This window comes from Mustela nivalis (genome assembly GCF_964662115.1).
Source record: "Mustela nivalis genome assembly, chromosome: 3".
Lineage (NCBI taxonomy): Eukaryota > Metazoa > Chordata > Mammalia > Carnivora > Mustelidae > Mustela > Mustela nivalis.
Genome location: NC_139022.1, coordinates 84,836,491 through 84,860,607, shown reverse-complemented (window position 1 = coordinate 84,860,607; position 24,117 = coordinate 84,836,491). Strand labels below are relative to the sequence as shown.

General features: G+C 38.7%; 1 protein-coding gene across 1 annotated transcript; it reads left to right on the top strand.

Moving 5' to 3' along the window:
• Window positions 1–241: 241 nt before the first annotated feature.
• CENPH (centromere protein H) lies at window positions 242–24,117 on the top strand. The gene is made up of 9 exons (XM_082722990.1): window positions 242–498; window positions 6,206–6,261; window positions 11,760–11,808; window positions 12,200–12,274; window positions 14,357–14,413; window positions 17,356–17,419; window positions 17,762–17,813; window positions 20,583–20,746; window positions 23,933–24,117. The coding sequence occupies exons 1-9, from the start codon at window positions 365–367 to the stop codon at window positions 24,023–24,025; spliced, it is 744 nt and encodes a 247-aa protein (XP_082579116.1). The 5' UTR covers window positions 242–364; the 3' UTR covers window positions 24,026–24,117.

Below are 24,117 nucleotides of genomic sequence, written 5' to 3'. Positions count from 1 at the left end.
GACCCTGCGCCAAGGATGAATGACTCAATGTGTTGCGGTCTTCCCTTCCTGGCTGTTCCTGGGAGGCAGGATGTGTCCCAAATGGCTGTAGCCCAACTCCTAGCTCAGCTCAGGATAGACAGAACTGATGCTTGAAGTTTAACTTTTTCTTATTAGCGGTCTAATACTAGTTTTCTGGGAAAGGGTCAGGTGCGGCCACAGCAACCGGAGAACGGGACGGAAGCGGTGGAGCCTTAGGGCGGAAGGGGCGGGACGGAGTGCGACGATACTCCCGCCCTTTCCGGGCGTCAATTAAGTGGCGGGAAAACCGGCTCCTGAGGCTGCATCTTTCTGTCTCAGGCGTTTCCTCTTCGCGCCAGTCAGAATGGAGAAGCAGCCGGGAAAGCAAGCGGCCACGGAGCCCGCGGACTCCGGAGCGGGAGGCGGGGAAGGCGAGCCACCACAGGTCGCCGGCGCCCAGGCGGCGCGTCCCGAGGACCGCTTGACCCTGCTGCTCAGGTTGTTGTCCCCTCTAGCCGGGATCCACGCTGGCGTCGTGGCCGAGAGCCCCGCCCTTTGCTCTCAGGGTCCCGAAGGCTTCGAATTCTGAGTTGATTGCTTATTGTCTGCGTCACTACGTCATTCAGCTGAGCTTCTTAAGCCTCCTGCCTCATCTTCGAAAAAGGGGAGGGAAGGGACGCCTGGGTGGCTCAGTTGGTTGGACGACTGCTTTCGGCTCAGGTCATGATCCTGGAGTCCCGGGATCGAGTCCCGCATCGGGCTCCCAGCTCCATGGGGAGTCTGCTTCTCTCTCTGACCTTCTCCTTGTTAAGGCTCTCTCTCTCAAGTAAATAAATAATAATAAAATCTTTAAAAAAAAAAAAAAAGAAAAAAAGAAAAAGGGGAGGGTTACACCTTCTTAGTAAAGTTGCGGTAGGGGTTAAATGTGATACTCAGAGGCAGGCGTTTAGCAGAGTGCCCCGGGCCCTTCGGCGCTGTAATTTCCCCTCCTTTTCTCTTGCACTCAAGCCCCGATATTCAGTCGGGTTGCGAGGCGTCTCTAAGGCCTTTAGCTACATAAAGAAATGTCCTGTCTCTTTGTTTTATGGTTATGACCCTTTTCTTTCTTTTTTCTTTTTCTTTTTTTTTTTTAGATTTTATTTATTTATTTTGTCAGAGAGAGAGACAGAGAGGACACAAGCAGGCAGAGCGGCAGGCAGAGGCTGAGAGAAAAGCAGGCTCCGCGCTGAGCAAGGAGCCCCATACGAGACTCGATCCTACGACCCCGGGATCATGACCTGAGCCAAAGGCGGCGGCTTAACCAACTGAGCCACCCAGGCATCCCAGTTATGGCCCTTTTCAATCCAGAAGCATCGTTTGTTATATTTCCTACCAAGAGCATGATGTTTATTCTTTTCCACTCAGTGCGGTGTGAATTTTGTTGTGGCCCCTCAAGCGAAGAAAAGTTTTTATGTCTTTAAGTGGTTGGGAAAAAAAAAAAAAATTCCTGAAAGAATATTTAATAACAGGTGAAATTATATGAAATTCAAATTTTGGTGCCCTTAAGGAAAGGTTTTCCGTAACACAACTTTCCTGCTACAGGGTCTGAGTTGAATAGCTAAAGTAGAGACCGTGTGAATCACAAAGCTTGAAATATTTGTTTGGTCCTTGACAGGGAAAACAACTTCAAAATATTCTAAATCATAATAAGGGGATCCTCCCCAAAGAATTGTAACTGTATTTTCTCAGTTTAAAAAATTCCCTCCTGGGGCGCCTGGGTGACTCAGTGGATTAAGCCTCTGCCTTTGGCTCAGGTCTTGATCCCAGGTCCTTGCTCAGCGGGGAGCGTGCTTCCCCTCTCACTCCCCCACTTGTGATCTCTGTCAAAGAAATAAATCTTTAAAAAATAAAAATTCCCTCCTGCCTACAACATAAAATTCTAAAATATTAAAGATACAGGATCACCTTTTTTATATCAGCTAAAAAGGGAACTGTTCTTACAGAGTGTTATTTTGTTTGCTTTGTGTGTGTGTGTGTGTTTAATTTTATTTATTTGACAGACAGAGATCACAAGTAGGCAGAGAGGCAGGCAGAGAGAGAGGGAGGAGGAAGCAGGCTCCCTGCTGAGCAGAAAGCCAGATGCAGGGCTCCATCCCAGGACCCTGTCAAGACCTGAGCCAAGAGCAGAGGTTTTAACCCACGGAGCCACCCAGGCACCCCTTACAGCACGTTTTAAAATGCTAGCCTAACTTCTTAACCTGTAAGAAATTGTTTCCATTTGGAATTTCAAACATAAGGAACTTAAACCATAGAGGTTTAAAATCTTTGTAATGTCACTTAGCTACTCATACAGGTCTCAAAATCATATAGATCTCAAAATTATAGAGCATTTTCAGAATTATGAAACTACCATGTAAATGTCCAACATCTTCTAAGTATAATGTAATACTAGTTAGGATTTTACCCATAGCTTTTCTACTTATTTTATGTATGATTTTTAATTAAGTACAATCTTAGGACAACTAAGAAACTATGAATTATCTAAGAATTAATATATTTGTTACTTTTCTATATCTCCTAGGAGTGTTACAAACTTTTTAAATTTGTTAGAATGTTTGCAATTTTCACCATTTTGATGTGTTTCTTTGTGTAGCCCATATTTCTTGAGTGTGACATATTAATAAATTTAAAAATTAGAAATTTAACTTTTCCTCATAGTTGCTTTATCTCCACCAGAGTCCATTTGTCCATTTTGCATCTTTCTCTGAGACCTTTTTTTTTTTTTTTTTTAAAGGGATTTTATTTTTTAAGCAATTGGCACACCCAGTGTGAGGCTCCAACTCACAGCCTGAACTGAGCCAGCCAGGCCCTGCTCTCAGTAAGATTTGAGCATAGTTGACACAATGTTACATTAGTTTCTGTGTATAACTTAATGATTTGAAAAGTTTAGGGGTGCCTGGGTAGCTTCAGTCAGTTAAGCGTCTGCCTTTAGCGCAAGTCAGGATCCCAGCACCCAGGGATCCATACTGTTTTCCACAGTGGCTGTACTAATTTACATTTCTACCAACAGTGCAGGAGGGTTCACTTTTTCTCCACATCCTGGCCAACTCTTGTTTTTTGTCTTTTTTATTTTAGTCATTCTGACAGATGTGATAGTTTATTGTGGTTTTTATTTGCATTTCCCTGATCATTAGTAAAGTTGAGCTGCATCTTTTCATGTGTCTATTGGTCATCGATACGTCTTTGGAAAAATGTCTTTTTAGGTCATCTGCCCATTTCTTAAACAGACTGTATGTCTTTGGAAAAATGTCTCCAGGCCATCTGCCCATTTCTTAAACAGACTGTTCTTTTGTGTGTTTTTTTGGTGTTGAGTTGTTTAAGTTCTTTCTATATTTTTGATATTAATCCCTTATAAAATAAATGATTTGCAGGTATCTTCTCCCATTCAATAGATTGTCTTTTCATTTGCTAGGCAAAAACTTTTTAGTTTGATGTAGTCCCAATAGTTTATTTTTGCTTTTGTTTTTCTTGCCGCAGGAGACATACCTAGAAAAATTTTGCTATAGCCAATGTCAGAAATTACTCCCTATTTTTCTAGTAAGATTTTTATGGTTTCGGGTCTCCTGTTTAATTCTTTAATCCATTTTGAGTTTAGTTTTATGTATGGTGTTAGAATTTAGTCCAATTTCAGTCTTCTGCAAGTGGGTGTTCATTTTTCCCAGCACCATTTATTGAAAAGTCTGTCTTTTCCTCATTGTATATTCTTGCTTCCTTTATCATAGATTAATTGACCATATAAATGTGGGTTTATTTCTAGGGTCTCTATTCTGTTCCATAATCTATTTGTCTGTTTTTGTTCCAGTACCATACTGTTTTGATCTCTGCAGCTTTATAGTATATCTTGAAATATGGAATAGTGATAGTTCAGGTTCATTCTTGGTTCTATAGGATTGCTTTGGCTATTTGGGATCCTCTGTGGTTCCATAAAATTTTATTTTATTTTATTTAAAAATTTTTTTTCTCTTTAAAATTTTTTATTTTTTATAAACATATATAAAATTTTATTTATTTATTTGAGAGAGACTGTGAGCACATGAGAGAGTACAAGCCAAAAAGGAGAAGCAGACTCCCTGCTGAGCAGGAAGCCTGATGCAGGGCTCAATCCTAGGACTTTGGGATCCTGACCTGAGCAGAAGGCAGATGCTTAACTAACTGAGCCACCCAGAATCCCCCACTCCATACAAATAGTAGTATTGATTATTGTAGTTTAGTGAAAAATGCTGTTGGTATTTTGGTAGGCATTGATTTGAAACCATAAATTGTTTTGGGTAATATGGACATTTTTGATATACTTTTTTTTTTTAAAGATATTTATTTATTTATTTATTTATTTATTTATTTGACAGAGAGAGAGAGAGAGATCACAACTAGATGGACAGGCAGGCAGAGAGAGAGAGAGGGAAGCAGGCTCCCTGCTGAGCAGAGAGCCCGATGCGGGACTCAATCCTAGGACCCTGAGATCATGACCTGAGCTGAAGGCAGTGGCTTAACCCACTGAGCCACCCAGGCGCCCCTGCAATATACTTTTAATACATGACATGGAATATCTTTCCTTTTGTTTTTGAATTGGCCTATTCAATTTCTTTCATCATTGTTTTATGGTTTTCAGGGTACAGGTCTTTCACCTCTTTGGTCAAGTTTATTCTTAGATATTTTATTCTTTTTGGTGCAGTTGTAAATGGTGGTGTTTTTAAAATTTCTCTTTCCATGACTTTGTTTTTAGTATGGAGAAATGTTGCCGATTTCTGTGTTTTAAGTTTGTGTTCTGCCACTTTACTGAATTCGTTTATTCTAATACATTTTTTGGTTGAGTCTTCAGGATTTTATGAGTATAGTCTCATGCTATCTGCAAATAGTGACAGTTTGACTTCCCTACCAATATGGATGCCTCTTATTTCTTTTTCTTGTCTGGCTGCTTTGGAGAGGACTTTCAGTACTATGTTGAATAAAAGTGCTGAGGGTGGGAATGCCTGGGTGATTCAGCTGATTAGCATCCATCTCTTGGTTTGGGCTCAGGTCATGATCTCAGCCTTGTGTCAGGCCCCACACTGAGCAGAGAGTCTGATTGATCCACAAATATTGTACTACCCTTGTATCCAGATTAAATCCTGTCTGATTATGGTGAATGATTTTCTTGAATGTGTTGTTATATGTGGTTCACTAATATTTTGTTGAGGATTTTTGCATCTATGTTCACTAGGGGTATATTGGCCTAAATTTTCTTTTCCTTTTTCAGATTTTTTTAGATTTATTTATTTATTTGAGAAAGAGAGAAAGCATGAGTGAGAGGGGCAGAGGCAAAGGGAGAGTGAGAGAGATTCTCAAGCTGACTCCATGCTGTATTTATTGAAGATCTCACTGAGTTCTTCTGTTCTTTTCTCCAGCCCATTGAGTATCTTTACAACCATTACTTTAAATTCTTTTTCAGGATTACTGTTTAGTTCTGTTTCATTTAGTTCTTTTTCTGAGTTTATTTTTCTTGTTCTTTCTTTTGGAGTATATTCCTCTGTCTCCCCATTTTGCTTGAGTTTTTGTGTTTGTTTCTATAGAAAGGTAAACAGCTATTTCTCCTAAACATTATCTTGTGTATGGTGTCTCTTCTGCAGACTGTGTATGGTTGGTGACTTTTTAGCTGGCTGACTGGAGCTGGAGCTGTATATGCTAGATACTCTTAAACTGTGGCATGTCTCCATCTCTCTTCTTGTTCTCTTTATCTTTGGTTATTCAGTAGCTGTTCAGTCAGCCCTTAGTTTTTCAGGAGGAATTGTTCAATTAATAGATGTAATTTGGTGTGTTCTGTGGAGGAGGACAAAGTTTTTCCCTCAACCCCATCTTCAACTGGAATTCTCTTTACACCCGCTTTAAATAAATCAGGCCAAACTAGAAGACATATTGCTGAGTACTTGCACTCATTTTATTGCATAAACTTCTGAAAAAGGTGAGTTGGATTATAATATAGTAGTGAGTAAATCCTCTATAAATATATGACTTTCTGGGGCACCTAGCTGCCTCAGTCAGTAGAGCATGCAACTCTTGATCTTGGGGTTTTGACTTTGAGCCACTTGTTAGGAGTAGAGTTTACTTAACTTTTTAAAAAGTATATATGTGTGTGTGTGTGTGTGAGAGAGAGAGAGAGAGAGACTTTCTGTTTTCTTTATGCTTTCAGGTTGAGAGCACAGACAAAACAACAACTCTTGGAATATAAATCAATGGTTGATGCAAGTAAGTATTTTCATTTTCAGATAAGATTTTGTGAGCTTGGTGAGGAACAGTATTCTAAGAAAATCAATTTTACAAAAAGTTGTTTATTTAGGGAATGGGAGTGTCAGCATAATGTGGTACTATACTATATAAAAAAAAGTCAAAAACCACGATTGCCCTGTGCCTCAGGAACTTGTTAGGAATTCAGGCAATAGATGAAAAAAACCCTAAACAATAGTGCAAGACAGTTTTCATTCTGTTGATTAGAGAATTGGGAAATTTCTGTGGGAAGGAATCATAGGACTTGACCATGAATAGCTTAGAGATTAAATTAGTGGATCAGATGATTGTAAAGTGATCCAAGATCTATACTTTGAGAAATACTTTAAGATACGAATGAGAGGGCGCCTGGGTGGCTCAGTGGTTAAAGCCTCTGCCTTTGGCTCAGATCATGATCTCAGGGCCCTGGGATCGAGTACCGCATCCGGGGGGGTCTCTGCTCAGCAGGGAGCCGCCTGCCTCCTCCTCCTCTCTCTCTCTGCCTGCCTCTCTGCCTACTTGTGATCTGTCAAATAAATTTTAAAAAAAATCTTTAAAAAAAAATAAACAAAAGATAGGAATGAGAGGCAGAAGGGAGATCATCTTAAAGAAATGAATGATAGGGACGCCTGGGTGGCTCAGTTGGTTAAGCAGCTGCCTTCGGCTCAGGTCATGATCCCAGCGTCCTGGGATCGAGTCCCACATTGGGCTCCTTTCTCCGCAGGGAGCCTGCTTCTCCCTCTGACTCTGCCTTCCACTCTGTCTGCCTGTGCTCGCTCTCGCTCGCTCTCTCTCTGACAAATAAATAAATAAAATCTTTAAAAAAAAAAAAAGAGAAAGAAATGAATGATAATTTCCATTTTAAACACTGAAAAAATTAACATTTTTTTAGAAGATTTTATTTCTTTGAGGGTCACCAGGGTTGTTCAGTCAGTTCTGCCTTTGGCTCATGTCATAATCTCAGGGTCCTGGGATAGAGCCCCTTGTGAGGCTCCCTGATCAGTGGGAGTCTGCTTCTCCCTCTCTTCCCCACTCATGCTCTCTCACTATCTCTGTCTGTCTGTCTGTCTCTCTCAAATAAATAAATAAAGTCTTAAAAAAAGATTTGAGGTGCATGGTTTACACAGTCGGTTAAACATCTGCTTTCAGCTTGGGTCATGATCCCAGGGTCCTGGGACTGAGCCTTGAGTGGGGCTCCTTGCTCAGTGGGCAGTCTGCTTCTCTTTCTCCCTTTGCCTCTCCCTCTGGCTCATGCTTTCTTTCAGTAGCCCCCACCGCCCTGCCTCGGCAATAAATAAATAAATAATCTTTTCTTTTTTAAAAGTATTTTATTTATTTATTTGAGAGAGAATGAGAGAGAGCATGAGAGGGGAGAAGGTCAGAGGGAGAAGCAGACTCCCTGTGGAACTGGGAACCCGATGTAGGACTTGATCCTGGGACTCCAGGGTCATGACCTGAGCTGAAGGCAGTGACTTAACCAACTGAGCCATCCAGGCATCCCAATAAATAAATAATCTTAAAAAAAAAAAAAAAAGAGTTTATTTATTTGAGAGAGACAGAAAGCACAACCAAGGGAAGGATGGGGGAGGGGCAGAGTGAAAGGGATAAGCAGACTCCCTGCTGAGCAAGGAGCCCAGATGTAGGGCTCAGTGCAGGACCCTGGGATCATAACCTGAGCCAAAGGCAGATGCTTAACAGAGTGAGCCACCCAGTCACCCCTGAAGAGATGTAAATTTATATTTTAAGTTCTAGAAGTCTTAAGGAGCAAGAGAGTACTAAAATAATGGTTTAGCTCTCCTAAAGTAATGGCCATTATTGCAACCTAATTTGTTAGCTTTTCAATTACAAAGATATGTTTTGGCGAGTTTTTCTATCTCTGTGAAATAGGCTTAAAGAATAAAACCAAAACTTGAGGTTGGATCAAGAATTATGGAAAACTTGAAGGGCCACATAGATGACTTGGGTCACTTCACCTGAATACATGTTTAACTTAGGAACTTTTCAGACTGCTCAGATTCTTTTTTTTTTTTTTTTTAAAGATTTTATTTATTTGTCAGAGAGAGGGAAAGAGAGCGAGCACAGGCAGACAGAATGGCAGGCAGAGGCAGAGGGAGACGCAGGCTCCCCGCTGAGCAAGGAGCCCGATGTGGGACTCGATCCCAGGACGCTGGGATCATAACCTGGGCCGAAGGCAGCCACTTAACCAACTGAGCCACCCAGGCATCCCTGCTCAGATTCTTTTATAAGGCCGTAGATCCAAAGGCAGTTCTAGTGTGTTGTCCATCTGATACTCCAGGTTTTCTAAAGTCTTTTTATGCAAAACAAGAACAACAAAAAGTAGGACTATGAAATGAGCCCCCTGGCCTCTTTTCTGCTTAGTAAAACTAGTAATTTATGAAACTGGGATATGAAACAGGTCTTCTTACCTCCAAAGTCATGACCTTACATTATATCAATAATGCTTCCATCAAAAACTATCAGTATGGGGGCACATCGGTGGCTCAGTCGGTTGAGCATCTGCCTTGGGCTCAGCTCATGATCTTGAAGTGCTGGGATGGAGTCCCTCATTGGGCTCCCTGCTCAGCAGGGGGTCTGCTTCTCCCTTTCCCTCTGGTTCTCCCTCCAGTTTGTGTGGCTCTCTCTCATTCTCTCAAATAAATAAATAAATAAATATGCTTTTAAAAAAGATCAGTAAAATGATTATACCATTAAGGTACGTTCTTCCTAGAACCAAGAGATTTCCATTTATTTAGTATCCTTTTTAAAATTTGATAGTTGATCTTAAGAAATTTTAGCCATTCTAATGAGTATGTAGTGGTATCTCATGTGGCTTTAGTTTACATTTTCCTGATAACTAATTAATATTGAATATCTTTTCATGTGGCTATTGGCAATTAATGTATTTCCATTTATGAAGTAGATCTGTAAATCTACTTTTATGAAGTGTTAAAATATTTGCCTATTTTTTAGTTGGATTGTTAATATTATTGAGTTTGTGTTCTTTGTTTATAAATGTAGTTATTTTTTTCAGATACCTATATATATATATATAGATACAGGTGTATATTTATAGATGTAGGTATCTATATATCTATAGAGATATAGGTATCTAAGTATTTACTTATATATTTAGCGGGTATTTTCTCCCAGTTTGTTTCTTGCCTTTTTTTTTTTTCTTTTAAGATTTTTATTTATTTATTTATTTGACAGACAGAGATTACAAGCAGGCAGAGAGGCAGGCAGAGAGAGAAGGAGAGGAAGCAGGCTCTCCGCTGAGCAAGGAGCCCAAAGGGGGGCTCGATCCCAGGACCCTGGGATCATGACCTGAGCCAAAGGCAGAGGCTTTAACCCACTGAGCCACCCAGATGCCCCTGCCTTTTTTTTTTTTTTTTTTTTTTAAGATTGTTTTATTTTTAAGTAATTTCTACATCCAACATGGGGCTCAAAGTTACCACCGTGAGACCAAGAGTTAGAAGCTCTATGGACTGAGCCATCTACGTGCCCAACTTACCTTTGTTTTTTAACTATCTTTTGAGGAACCAAAGGCATTAATTTGATGAAGTGATTTTTATCAGGTTTTTTTTTTTTCTTTTGTGGTATATGATTTTAAGTTCTCTCTAAGAAGTCTGTGACCACTCCAAGGTCACAAAAATTTTCTCGTTTGTTTTGTTCTACAAGGTTTAGGGTTTTATGTTTAATATTCAGTTCTGTGATCCTTTTTGAGTTAATTTTTGTACATATGAATTCATTTTTTCCCCTATGGAAATCTAATTTTTCTAGCACTATGTGTTCAAAAGACTTTCCTTCCTCCATTGTATATGTATGGGTCTATTTCTGGGCTTCTTGCTTTGTTCCTGTGAGGTATTTGTCTGTACTTATAATAGTGCCACACTGTCTTGATTACTGTAGGTTTATAGTAAATCTTGATATCAACTCCTATAAGTCTTCCAGTTTTGTTCTTCTTTATCAAAATTGTTTTGACTGTTCTGAGTCCTTTGTGTTTTTATATGCATTTTAAAATAAGCCTGTCAGGGAGCCTGGGTGGTTCAGTGGGTTAAGCCTCTGCCTTTAGCTCAGGTCATGATCTCAGGGTCCTGGGATCCAGCCCCTGCTCAACAGGGAGCCTGCTTCCCCCTCTCTCTCTCTGCCTGCTGCTCTGCCTACTTGTGATCTCTGTCTGTCAAATGAATAAATAAAATCTTTAAAAATAAATAAATAAAACAAAATCAGCCCATCGGTTTCTACAGAAAATAAAGTGAGAATTTTGATTGGGATTTGATCAGAATCTATAGAACAATATTGGATAGAATTTTTTTTAAGGTTTTATTTGTTTATTTGACAGTTTGACAGAAATCGCAAGTAAGCAGAAAGGCAGGCAGAGAGAGGAGGAAGCAGGCTCCCCGCTGGCAGAAAACCCAATGTGGGGCTTCCCAGGACCCTGGGATCATGACCTGAGCCCAAAGGCAGAGACTTTAACCCACTGAGCCACCCAGGCACCCTGGGGTAGATTGTTTTATTAGCCATATTGATTCTTCTAATACCTATACATGATATATCTTTTCAGTATTTGAACATATTCAGTGTAGACATTGTATGCATATCTTGTTAAATTTATCCTTAAGTATTAATTTCCATTTTTTTTTTCAAATTTATTTATTTTTGTGAGCGAGAGTGTGAGTGCATGAAGGGAGGGGGCACACGGAGAAGCAGTCTCCCCACTGAGCAGGGAGCTCTACGCAGGACTCAGTCCCAGGACCCTGGGATCATGAGTTGAGCCAATGGCAGACTCTTAATGGACTGAGCCACCCATGCACCCCTGATTGTTTTTTCCTAACATAAAGACTTACAGTTTATCTTTCTGACATTGTTCATGGTACTGTTTTACTCCTTTTTTATTATTATTATTTTTTTACTCCTTTTTTATTTTACATTATTCTCAAACTGCTCTGTCCAGTATGGTAGCCACTATCTCTATGTGACAATTGAACACTTAAAATGTGATTAGTCCTTGAGAGGGACAATAAATGCAAAATACAGAAGATTATAAAATATTTCATTAGTAATTTCTTTCATTTATTTTTTGAAAAAATTTTATTTACTTATTTGAGAGAGAGAATAAAAGAGAGAGCATGAGAGGTGGGAGGTCAAAGGGAGAAGTAGATTCTGCTGAGCAGGAAGCCTGATGCTGGACTCTATCCTGGGACTCCAGGATTGTAACCTGAGCCAAAGGCAGTTGCTTAACCAACTGAGCCACCCAGGTGCCCCTTCATTAGTAATTTAAGATTAATTACATGTTAAAATATTTTAGACCTATTGAGTTAAAATAAGTCACACTGAAATATTTTCACTTGCTTTATAATAGTATAGAAACTGAAAGTTAAAAATTAAATTTTTGGTTTGCATTTATGGCTTATATTATATATCTGTTGGACCACACTCTTCTCAACTATTACTAACTTCAAAAAATTTTTTATTTGTAGCTGAAGAAAAGACTCCAGAACAAATCTTGCAAGATAAGCAAGTTGAAGCGTATGTCATATCTTTAAATTTTGTGTTTTTTACTCAGATTTGGTATTATCACCCATCTTACACCATTATTTTCCTTTTTCCTTTTCTTTATTTTCCCAATAATTTTTCATGCTTGTACTTAGAAGTTGTTGATATGGGAGATGGACCTAATATGTACATCGGTGACCACAGTAGCACTTTTGGCATTCCCCTTCACAAGATAATTAGCTGAGTACCTCGGAGGCATCTGTTTACCAAATCTAGAAATGCATCAGTGTGGGGGAACCTGCAGAATAATTTTATCTAGATAGGGTCATTTTACTTTTTTCAAAGGTTTACTTTATATATTTTTCAATATTTAATGACTTTTTTTGCTATTACTGAAATTTTTTTGTTCATGCTTCTTTGACAGTAAAATTGAAGACCTGGAAAATGAAATTGAAGAGGTGAAAATTGCTTTTGAAATGAAAAAGCTTGCATTAGACAGGTAATTATTACAGTCTAGGTATAAGCATTGAGAAGTCAATGCAAAACAGGTATGACTTGAGGTGGAGGGAATCTTTTAATTAGTCTAAATGAGATTAATCAAGTGATAATGATCATTAGATAATAGTTACACAAATTTTGAGCCCTGAGAGAAAAGTTACATCATTCATTAATACCTTCATTTGAAGTAGTTACATGAGATTGACTTAATAAAATGTCAGTCAAGGAAATTGAAGGATGAGCTTAAATCCCATCCAGTGTTTCAAAGGATTATGTGGATTCAGTTACTACTGTAACTATTAATCAAGTAAAAGAATTGTTATCAAGTTTAATGAGACACACACACACATATTTAAGATTTTATTTTATTTTATTTTTTAAAGATGTTATTTATTTGAGAGAGAGAGAAAGAGTATGAGAGGGGAGAATGTCAGAGGGAAAAGCAGACACCCCACAGAGCTGGGAGCCCGATGCAGGGCTCCATCCCAGGACTCCGGGATTACGACCTGAGCCAAAGGCAGTGGCTTAACCGACTGAGCCACCCAGGTGCCCCTAAGATTTTATTTTTAAGTAAAACACCAATGTGGGGCTCAAACTCAGCCCCAAGATCAGGAGTCTCATGCTTTACTGATTGAGCCAGCCAGGTGTCCCTAAATACATTTTTGATATAGGTTTTGCATCTGTATTTTAAAATCCATTGAACAAATAATTTGAATGCTTACTATGTCTTAAGCTTTGTGGTAGGTGTTAGTATACAGTTGTTAATAAGAGAAACATGATCTCTTACAGACCTGTGATCTGAATTAATGATCTCCATTAAGTGGATGACTTTTAAAATTACTTCCTTGTGTTTCTGGGCTTCTCATATGAATTTCTTATACATTTAATTGAAAAGTAGTTAAAGTCCTCTTTATTGCTTCTAGCAGTGAACATGTTTCTATATTCTCATAAGCTGGCTCATTATATAGATTATATGTATTTTTTTATTAATTCATTTTAAGTAACTCTTTGCCCTACTTGGGGCTTAAACTCATGATCCTGAGATCAAGTGTTGCATGCTCTCCGGACTGAAAGAGCCTGGTGCCCTAGATCATTTTTTTGTTTGTTTAAAGATTTTATTTATCTATTTGACAGAGAGAGAGAGAGATCACAAATAGGCAGAGAAGCAGGCAGAGAGAGAGGGGGAAGCAGGCTCCCTGACGAGCAGAGAATCCGATCTGGGGCTCGATTCCAGGACTACAAGATCATGACCTGAGCCGAAGGCAGAGGCTTAACCCACTGAGTCACCCAGGTGCCCCATAGATCATTTTTTTTTTTTTAAAGATGACTTCAGAGCTATTAAGAGATCTTATTTTAATGAATTGAATTTTTATATGTGGCAGAAAGGAAAAAACTAATATTGCTAAGTTGATTGCCTTTTCATTATTACTTATTAGCTATTTGGATATAAAAGTAATTTATGCAGTTTGTTTTTGTTTGTATGAATGCATATTTTAAAGTTTACGTTCAGGTATGGCTTTGTATTCCCTAACTCCATGTTAGGCCTAATCTGGTCTCTGTAGTGCCTTAATTGTTCCTTCTGACCCTGCACCAAAGTGGATGACTTGGAGACCAAAGCTCAGGATGATTTCAAGTCTTATTGGTCCCTCAGCCTGGCAGCACACAACACAGGCAGCAGCCCTTTCCATCTTGTTATTTACCATTTCTGTGATTTATTTATCAAAGTATTTCCCATACAATAGTGTTTAGAAACCTACTAATGGTTTAGGTTACGTTTAAAGAAAAATCAGGGGTGCCTGGGTGGCTCAGTTGTTTAAGCAACTGCCTTTAGCTCAGGTCATCGTCCTGGATTCCCGGGATCGAATCCTGCGATGAAGTCCCACATCAGGCCTGCTCTCAGTAGGGAGTCAGCTTCTCTCTCTCTGATCCTCCCTCTTCTCATGCTTTTTCTCACTCTCAAATAAATAAATAAAATCTTTAAAAAAAAATCAGTCTTTAAGTTGTATATATACATTTTTTCTTTTCAATGTACACAAATGTTATCCATGTTTTATAATGCCAGCTTTTTTTCCTTGCATTGTAGGATGCAACTTTCGACTGCGCTTAAAAAAAACCTGGAGAAAAATAATCCCAGGACTAGGTATGTTTGTTTTTTTCTTTTTCCTTTTTTACTGAATTTGTTAAGGCTAAGAATAAGAAGGGAGATCTGCATAATGACTTTAGTTTTCTGAATTTTTTTAAATTAACTGTCAGTGCCATCCATCTTTATCTGGGGAATAAGAAAAGTGATGGAATTTTTGGCCTCTGCAGCATTATAATTTTTAGAGTGCTACTGACATTTGGTTGGATTGCAACACTAAGAAGCAATGGAGATTTTTAGCCAGACAGTCTGATGAGTTTGAAGGAAGATTTTGAAAGTTTACTTTTGTTCAGTATTTACTATAAAACAGGGATAGAGCTGTCTCACTTATCCAATAACCAGGAATTGGGTTATTGAGACAGGAAGTATATGCGTCATTTTTCACTGGCAGAAAATGAGCTTGTATATGTAAACTATTTGGCAAGAAATATAAAATTAAAACTCTGGCAGTCAAGGTTCTATATAATCTGATTCTCTGTGTCTGACCTCAGGGGCCTTACCTATGCTCTTATATCTCAAAGCTCTAAAAAAATCTTGTGATAAAAGATCTCCTGGAGTGCCTAGGTGGCTCAGTCAGTTGAGCATCTGCCTTTGCTCTGGTTGTAATCCCGGGGTCCTAGGATCAAGCCCCACATCGGGCTCCCTGCTAATTGGGAGCCTGCTTCTCCCTCTCCCTCTGCTACTCCCCCTTCTTGTGTTCTCTTTCTGTCAAATAAATGAATAAAATCTTAAAAAAAAAAAAGTGATCTCCTACCATTAGCACCAGAAAAGTGTTAAGATGCATCTGGACACTTCCTTTCTCTGGGTGTCTTTAGTTCAGACTGATAATGTATTCTCCCCATATTCCATTTAATTCCAGGATTACATAAATCCTAAAATATGAATTTGGGCCCTCTAACAATTGCTCCTCCATAAAAGGTGAGCTTTAAAAAAAGATTCCTTTTGGGGCGCCTGGGTGGCTCAGTGGGTTAAGGCCTTTGCCTTCAGCTCAGGTCATGATCCCAGGGTCCTGGGATCGAGCCCTGCATCGGGCTCTCTGCTCAGCAGGGAGCCTGCTTCCTCCTTTCTTTCTCTCTCTGCCTGCCTCTCTGCCTACTTGTGATCTCTATCAAATAAATAAAAATTTTAAAAAAATTCCTTTTTTTTTCTTTCAAGATTTTATTTATTTGAGAAAGAGAAGACAAGCATAGAGAGCTGCAGGCAGAGGGAGAAGCAGGCTCCCCACTAAGCAGGGAGCCTGATGCGGGACTTGATCCCAGGATCCTAGAATCATGACCTGACCCTTAAATGACTGAGCCACCCAGGTGTCCTGAGCTTTAAACATTCTTGAGTTAAAGAGGTACAGGAGAAATTGACCCCCGGAAAGGACAGAAAGGCCAAGCAGGCTGAGGTAGTTTCTTTAGCAAGTTTTAAGTTTACAAACCAGTATAGCTATAAGTAGTAGAAAATGAGTTTAGTGTTCCCAGGTCTTACAAAGATTCACATTTTCAGCCTCCTCAACAAAATCCTTTGCAGGAAGTGTTTCTCATGCCTGGCTGATATCAGAATAATTAGTACACAGTGATCACATTGCTGGTCCCATTCCAAACCTGTTGACTCAATCTCTGAGTCCAGATGGGCATGATGGGGGTAATGTGGTGGTCTGCATTAAACATCCTCCCAAAGGGTAGTGGCACTTTAGAAATATAAGAACCATTATTCTTACCCAGTCTTACTTTTTACTGTTTGGCTCCAGCTATGTCAAGGTAGGTAATCTAGGTAATTACTTCATGTTCTTAAAGATTCAAGAATTTCCCTTGTGCTACTCTGTGCACAACTCTTTCATTACTGGTTGTGATGAAACCATACTGTAGTTGTGGTTTCATTTTTCTCTTTCAGCAGATTCTTTCCTCTTGATGTTTTACTTTGCTTTATATTCCTGGTGTCTACACAGGTCTTAGGATGTAGTAGTGCTCAGAAATATTTGTTGAAGACATGAGGGTAAGAAGCATCTTGAATATTCGTTGAAACTATTCTTTATGATGCTATCTGTAATAGTGAATACATATCTTTATACATTTGTCAGACCCAAAGAATGTACACCATCAAGAGTGAACCCTATAGGGCGCCTGGGTGCCTCAGTGGGTTAAGCCTCTGCCTTCGGCTCGGGTCATGATCTCAGGGTCCCAGAATCAAGCCCCGCATCAGGCTCCCTGCTCAGTGGGGAGTCTGCTTCCTCCTCTCTCTCTGCCTGCCTCCTCTGCCTACCTGTAATCTCTGTCTGTCAAATAAATAAATAAAATCTTAAAAAAAAAAAAAAAGAATGAACCTTAATGGGCTTTGGATGATAATGATATGTTAATATAGATTCATCATTTGTGATGAATGGACCTTTCTGGTAGGGAATGTTGATAGTTGAGGGTGCTGTGTGTGGTGGGGGACAGAGGTATATGGGTTTACTTTGCATTTCAGTTTTGCTATGAATCTAAAACTGCTCTAAAAAATAAAGTCTGTTTTTCACATTTAAAATTTTTTTTAAAGATTTTATTTATTTATTTGACAGACAGAGATCACAAGTAGGCAGAGAGGCAGGCAGAGAGAGAGAGGGAGGCAGGCTCCCTGCCGAGCAGGGAGCCCGACATGGGGCTTGATTCCAGGACCCTGAGATCATGATCCAAGCTAAAGGCAGCGGCTTAACCCACTGAGCCACCCAGGCACCTCTAAAGTCTGTTTTTTAAAAAAGCAACTCATTAGCATGTTATTAGGGCTTTTTCTCCAAAATAGATTTTTAGAAATGTTCCTACATGCTTAAATTACACATTTTTTAAAATTGTCTGTGACTTTCTATTGAAGGATAAGTAAATTCCCTGAAAGGAAATACATAGCAATTGATTTTGTTCATTAATGATATTTATTAATTATTTTTAATCAGGGTTACAAATCATTTTTTTATTCCTTTTCAGCATGCTCATGGACAACATGAAACAGATATTAAAGCTAAACAAATTAATAATGAAATCACACCAGGTAACTGTGTATTGGGCTGCTTGCTTATGCATTCTCATGATTTCAGTGCCTTGTTGCTGGCAACTGTATTATGTGTGATCATACAGGATTACCCAAAGATTACTGGTATGATTGGAATTCACTGTTCTTAAGTTTTCTTTTTCTCATAACTCAGTTATTTCTGTCTATTGTTGCTAATTATTTACTTAAAATTTAAGCTACTGTCCTTTTTCTTTTTTGGTATGGAAATAAAGGGATTGAAAACAGGAGGTTTGGAAAACATGGGTAATAGAGAAAATTCAGTGATGTATTATAGGTTTATTCTTAGGTAATACACCTTAATCTTTTTATTTTTAATAACAGGAATCTTGGGATTTGGAGGAAAAACTACTTGATGTTAGAAAGAAGAGATTACGTATGTAGAACAGTTTTTTTGTTTTGTTTTTTGTAGAAAACATTTTTACTTACTGTGGAGATTGATAAGGCTAGTTACCTCAGCCATTGAGAAATTTCTTAATTTTCAGATTTTCTTAAAATTTTACACATGGCATTTTTAAAAGTAGTATATAAAATGTTCACTTGATTCATTTTTGTTGTTTTAGAACTTTAAATCACAAAATTAATTAATACATTCCCAGGGAAAGAAAAATCAAATGATACAGAGTGTATAATGTGAAACCCGTATTTCCTTCCTGTGTGACCACAGTTAGGTATATATCATTCCAGTACTTTTTCCATGTCCATATAAACATATTTATACATACATAATTTTATTTTATTTTTTTCAATTAACACATAATGTGTGATTTGTTTCAGGGGTACAGGTGATTCAACAGTCTTATACAATTCACAGCACTCACCATAGCATATAACCTCCCCAATGTCCATAACCCAGCCACCCTATCCCTCCCACCCCCTGCACTCCACCAACCCTCTCTTTGTTTCCTGAGATTAAGAGTCTCTTACGGTTTGTCTCCCTCCCTGGTTTCATCTTGTTTTTTTTTTTCTCCTCCATTCCCCTACGGGATCTGTCTTATTTCTCAGATTCCATGTATCATTGAGATCATATGATAATTGTCCTTCTCTAATTGACTTATTTCACTTAGCATAATACCTTCTGGTTCCATCCACATCGCTGCAAATGGCAAGATTTCTTTTTTGATGGCTCCATAATATTCCATTGTATATATATACCACATCTTCTTTATCCATTCATTTCTTGATGGGCATCTAGGTTCTTTCCATAGTTTGGCTGTTATGGGCATTGCAGCTATAAACATTTGGGTGCACGTGCCCCTTTGGATCACTACATTTATATCTTTGGGTAAATACCCAGTAGTGCAATTGCTGGGTGGTAGGGTAACTCTATTTTCAACTTTTTGAGGAACCTCCATACTTTTTTCCAGAGTAGCTGTGCCAGCTTGCATTCCCACCAATGGTGTAGGAGGGTTCCCCTTTCTTTGCATCCTTTGGAACATGTCATTTCCTGAATTGTTAATTTTAGCCATTCTGACTGGTATGAGGTAGTATCTCACTGTAGTTTTGATTTATATTTCCCTGATGTCAAGTGATGTTGAGCACTTTTTCATGTGTCTCTCTTGGCCATTTGAATGTCTTCTTTATACATACTTAATTTTAAATTATCATTTGATACATATAATTCTACAGCTTTTTAACTTAACATGAGGTGGCTTTTTGCATTGAAATTATTGAAACTTTTTTTAAAGTAATAATATACATTTTCAGTAGAATTTGGAAACAGAAAAGTATACTTAGGGAAAGTAAAATTTTAAAATTTACTATCAAGATATAATCACTCTTCAGTGGTTCTTTTTGTTGTTGTTGTTGTTAAAGATTTTTATTTTATTTATTTAAGAGAGAGAGTGCTCACACTCACAAGAGAGCACAAGCAGGGTGAGGGCCAGAGAGAGAAGCAGGCTCTTCGCTGAGCAGTGAGCCCATTGTGGAGTTCGATCCCGGGACTCCAGGATCATGACCTGAGCTGAAGGCAGCCATCTAATCGATTGAGCCACCCAGGTGCCCTTTTTTAAGGATTTTATTTTTTTGTTTATTTGAGTGGGAGAAGGCATGAACAGGAGCAGGGGAAGGAACAGAGGGAGAGAGAAAATCTCAAGCAGGCTTCATGCTGATGAGGTTGTATCTCAACCTCATTGGGGAGATAGGTTCCGGATTTGATTTCACAACCCTGAGATCATGACCTGAGTAGAAATTGAGTTAGACACATACCTGACTGAGCCTCTCAGGGGTGCCTTCAGTGCTTATTTCTTATCTAATAAAATTGGCCTCATTTTATTCTGTGTTGTATTACCTTTTTCATTTAATAGTATGGGTCTGATTTATTATTTTAATATATTATACAGATTTTTTTTATAAAGATTTTTATTTATTTATTTGACAGACAGAGATCACAAGTAGGGAGAGAGGCAGGCAGAGAGAGAGAGGGAAGCAGGCTCCCTGCTAAGCAGAGAGCCCGATGTGGGACTTGATCCCAGGACCCTGAGATCATGACCTGAGCTGGAGGCAGTGGCTTAACCCACTGAGCCACCCAGGCACCCTATATTATACAGATTTGCCTGTTTGTAAGTAATCTCAGGGTCAGAAATAGTTCCAGTCACCTGATCTAATCACCCTTTGGATGTTCAATGTTTTTCCTCGAATTCCAACCTATTTTGATCCATTAATATCAATGAACCAAGCTCTTGGGACACACCTATTTATGGTTTGAGATAGTTTAATTCTTATAACCTTTCAGAAACTACAGGAAATGGTTGATGATGTGTTTATCCCTGGAGAAGAGAATCTCTTAACTGGAAATTTATCTTGTTGATATGTCATTTTTGTAAATAAAGGAGGAAAAGGTATTTCCTTACATATATCTTCTGCCTTTCTTTTGGCAACCCTGAGTAAGTCCTCTTTAACGTGGTGTCACTTCAAACGTAAGTAGACAGGTGTCATTATCATGCAGGACACAGCTAAGGATAAAGTTAAAATACTGGTATTTTTCATCACGAAAGTAATTTTCAGATCAAAATGGAATTGCAACTCAAAATGATGCTTATTAAATATTTTCTCTTGATATAGTCAGGAATTGTTCTGCTTCACAGTTTCTCCAGTTTCTTATTTGTAGGAGTTGTTCAATAATGTATTTTTTTTAACCTGTTAGAATTAAAACAAGCTTCAGAAAGTAAGCTTTTAGAAATACAGACTGAAAAGAACAAACAGAAAGATGATTTGGCTGTTATGGAGAATTCGGACAAGATAAAGGCCATACAACAAAACCTGCAGATGGAGATACAAATTACTACAGTTATTCAGCATGTGTTTCAGGTAACATTTATATAAGGAAAGTAGATAAAGAACTTTTTAAAAATGATTGGTTCTGTTACTTTCAGATTTACTTTCAGTTAGTCTTTGATCCTGAAAAAAAAAAACCATGAATTCAATACTAAATATTAGTCTGTTTACATATATTTGGAATTTGTATTTATTTATTTATTTATTTATTTATTTATTTATTTAAAGATTTTATTTATTTATTTGACAGAGAGAGATCACAAGTAGGCAGAGAAGCAGGCAGAGAGAAGGAGGAAGCAGGCACCCTGCTGAACAGAGAGCCCGATGCGGGACTCGATCCCAGGGCTCTGAGATCATGACCTGAGCCGAAGGCAGCGGCCCAACCCACTGAGCCACCCAGGCGCCCCAGAATTTGTATCTATTTAATGTTTTAGGCTTTGACTTTTTGTTTTGGTTAGAACTTGGGCATTTGTAAGTGTAATGACTTTAGCAGCTTTGTGGAGACAGGTATAATGATGGAAAGCATTAGGACTTAAACTTGGGAGGTAGGGGAAAACATGGATGCGGGTAATGGAAATCTAGAATTATGTTCCATACTGCAACTTAAAAGTTGTGAAGCTTGAGCAAATTATTTAAGTTTTCTAAACATCAGTTTCCCTGTTTAGAAAGAAAGATTGTAAAACCTAAAAAAGATAATTCATGTTAATCTGTTTAGCATAATGTCTGGTCCAAGTAAATTCTCAGTAAATGTTGGTAGTTATTAGCATATTACCTCTTAAATTTTATGTGCTCCTTTATTCTGGAGGGTTTTCTTTTCTTTAATATTTTATTTTTTATTTCTATTTATTTATTTGACAGAAAGAGATCACAAGCAGGCAGAGAGGCAGGCAGAGAGAGAGGAGGAAGCAGGCTCCCTGCCGAGCAGAGAGCCCGATGCGGGGCTCGATCCCAGGACCCCGAGATCATTACCTGAGCCGAAGGCAGCGGCCTAACCACTGAACCACCCAGGCGCCCCAAATATTTTATTTTTTTGTCAGAGAGAGAGCGCAAGAGAGCAAACGCATAAGCAGGGGGAGTGGCTCCTGTTGAGCAAGGAGCCAGATGTGGCACTATAACCCAGGACCCTGGAATCATGACTGGAGCTAAAGGTAGATGCTTAGACAACTGCACCAGCAGACATCCCAGTTCTGGAGGGTTTTCATTACTTTTTTGAATGCTAAAATGTCTCAAGCTGATGAAATGAAATACTTATATTACTAGATTCAATTAGGAAGATACACAGTTAAAACTGCCCATTATGTGTAAAGCAAATATTTATTATGTGTAAAGCATATCCTTGTAGAATATGAGTTCTTATAGCTGACCATAAGAAATTCTTCTTCAGGTCTCTTTTTATTTTAAGACTTTGTTCATTTAATGGGGCACCTGTGTGGCTCAGTGGGTTGAAGCCTCTGCCTTCGGCTCGGGTCATGATCCCGGTGTCCTGGGATCAAGTCCCGCATCGGGCTCTCTGCTTGGCGGAGAGCCTGCTTCCTCCTCTCTCTCTCTGCCTGCCTCTCTGCCTACTTGTGATATCTCTGTCTGTCAAATAAAATAAAATCTTAAAAAAAAAAAAAAAGACTTTGTTCATTTATTTAAGAGAGAACATAAGCAGTGGGAAGGGATAGTGGGGGGAAAGAATCTTAGGCATGCTGCACACTGAGCACAGAGCCATCATGGGCTCAGTCTAATGACCCTGAGGTCTTGACCTCATCCCAAACCAAGTGTCAGTTGCCTAACTGTCTGAGCCGCCTAGGCTCCCCTCTTCATCAGGTCTTAAACCTACCTTTTAGTAGCAGTGGGTTACTCTATTAGGAGTAAGGAAGTCCCTTAAACTAACCTCCAGTGGAGAACTACATCATAAATACAGGATCATATTAAATTTTTTTGGGCATACTTTCCTTCCTACTACTTTTTGAGACTTCTATTTTTTGTCTTTCTTAGCTTTTATTCCTCTTAGTGTTAATTTTGATTTAATGAAATTGTTACTTTGATTTAATGAAATTGTTACTTTGTTAAGCAGAACACAGCTTTGGCTACATTAGGAGCTCATGCCCCTAATGGGTTCAGTCATACCTGAATGCTTACTTCCCTTTGCGTTTGTAAATTTAATTGGATTTACGTACACCAGCCCTCTAGCAAGAATGTGCCATGTGTAAGCCATGTTGTTGAGTATTTTTATATATAACAATATAACACTTAAATTCTAAAACCTATTTGAACAGAATTTGAATTAGTAACTTAGTATCATTGAGTCATAGTTTTTCTATTTAAATAAATAGGGCATAATAGTTCATGGTTAAACTGTTTTTCACTGGGCGCCTGGGTGGCTCAGTGGGTTAAGCCTCCCAGGGTCCTGGGATCAAGCCTCGCATCAGGCTCTCTGCTCAGCGGGGAGCCTGCTTCCTCCTCTCTCTCTGCCTGCCTCTCTGCCTACTTGTGATCTCTGTCTGTCAAATAAATAAATAAACTCTTCAAAAAAAAAAAACTTTTTCACTATAGAAGTGCAAAATGACTGAACCATAGCTGCAGTCTTTTTCCTTTAATTTAGAATATCACTGCAAACATCCCCAAAACTGATGAATCCAAAAAAATTGTTGTAACATTGTAAATATTCTCTATAATTATGAGAATCAAGTATGAGGGAGAGGGACAGAGAATCTCAAACAGCAAACTCTGCCCTGAGGGAATGGAGTTGTGTGTATGCGGGCACGCACACATGTGTGCAGGGGTGGGTGGGGGGGCTCTGTCTCAATCCTGCCAGATCAGGACCTGAGCCAAAACCAAGAATCAGACCCTTAACTGATTGAGCCCACCGGGCCCCCAAGAATATATTTTTTATAGAGTAGATGCCTATTCCTTACTGGTAAATATTTGATAAGATTAGTGAAGGGGGGACACCTGGGTAGCTCAGTTGGTTAAGTGTCTGCCTTCAGCTTAGGTCCTGATCCCAGGGTCCTGGTATTGAGCTCACCCCACATAGGACTCCCTGCTCAGCGGGGAACCTTCTTCTCCCTTTCCCTCTGTTCCTCCCTCCTGCTTCTGGTCTCTCCCTTTCTCTCTCAAAAAAAAAAAAAAATCCTTTTTTAAAAAATTAATGTAAGAGAATTTTTAAAAATTTTGTTAAATTTGTAATTGTACTTATAACTTTAATATAAATTTTTTTCTTTTTTATTACAGAACCTTATTTTAGGAAGTAAAGCCAATTGGGCAGAGGATCCTGCTTTTAAGGAAACTGTTCTACAGCTTGAGAAGAATCTCACCATGATCTAATAAGAATTCTGATTTGTCATTTTTTGCTTTAATCTTGATATGTCATTTAAATAGCAAATTTCAAGTAAAATTTTTATTTAATAATCTCGGAA

Excerpts from the sequence above, each read along its gene's own strand:
- CENPH (XM_082722990.1), top strand. The coding sequence starts at position 365 with ATGGAGAAGCAGCCGGGAAAGCAAGCGGCCACGGAGCCCGCGGACTCC. Across the intron at positions 11,809-12,199 it reads CAAGATAAGCAAGTTGAAGC|TAAAATTGAAGACCTGGAAA; the intron begins GTATGTCATATC and ends CTTCTTTGACAG. Across the intron at positions 20,747-23,932 it reads TTATTCAGCATGTGTTTCAG|AACCTTATTTTAGGAAGTAA; the intron begins GTAACATTTATA and ends TTTTTATTACAG.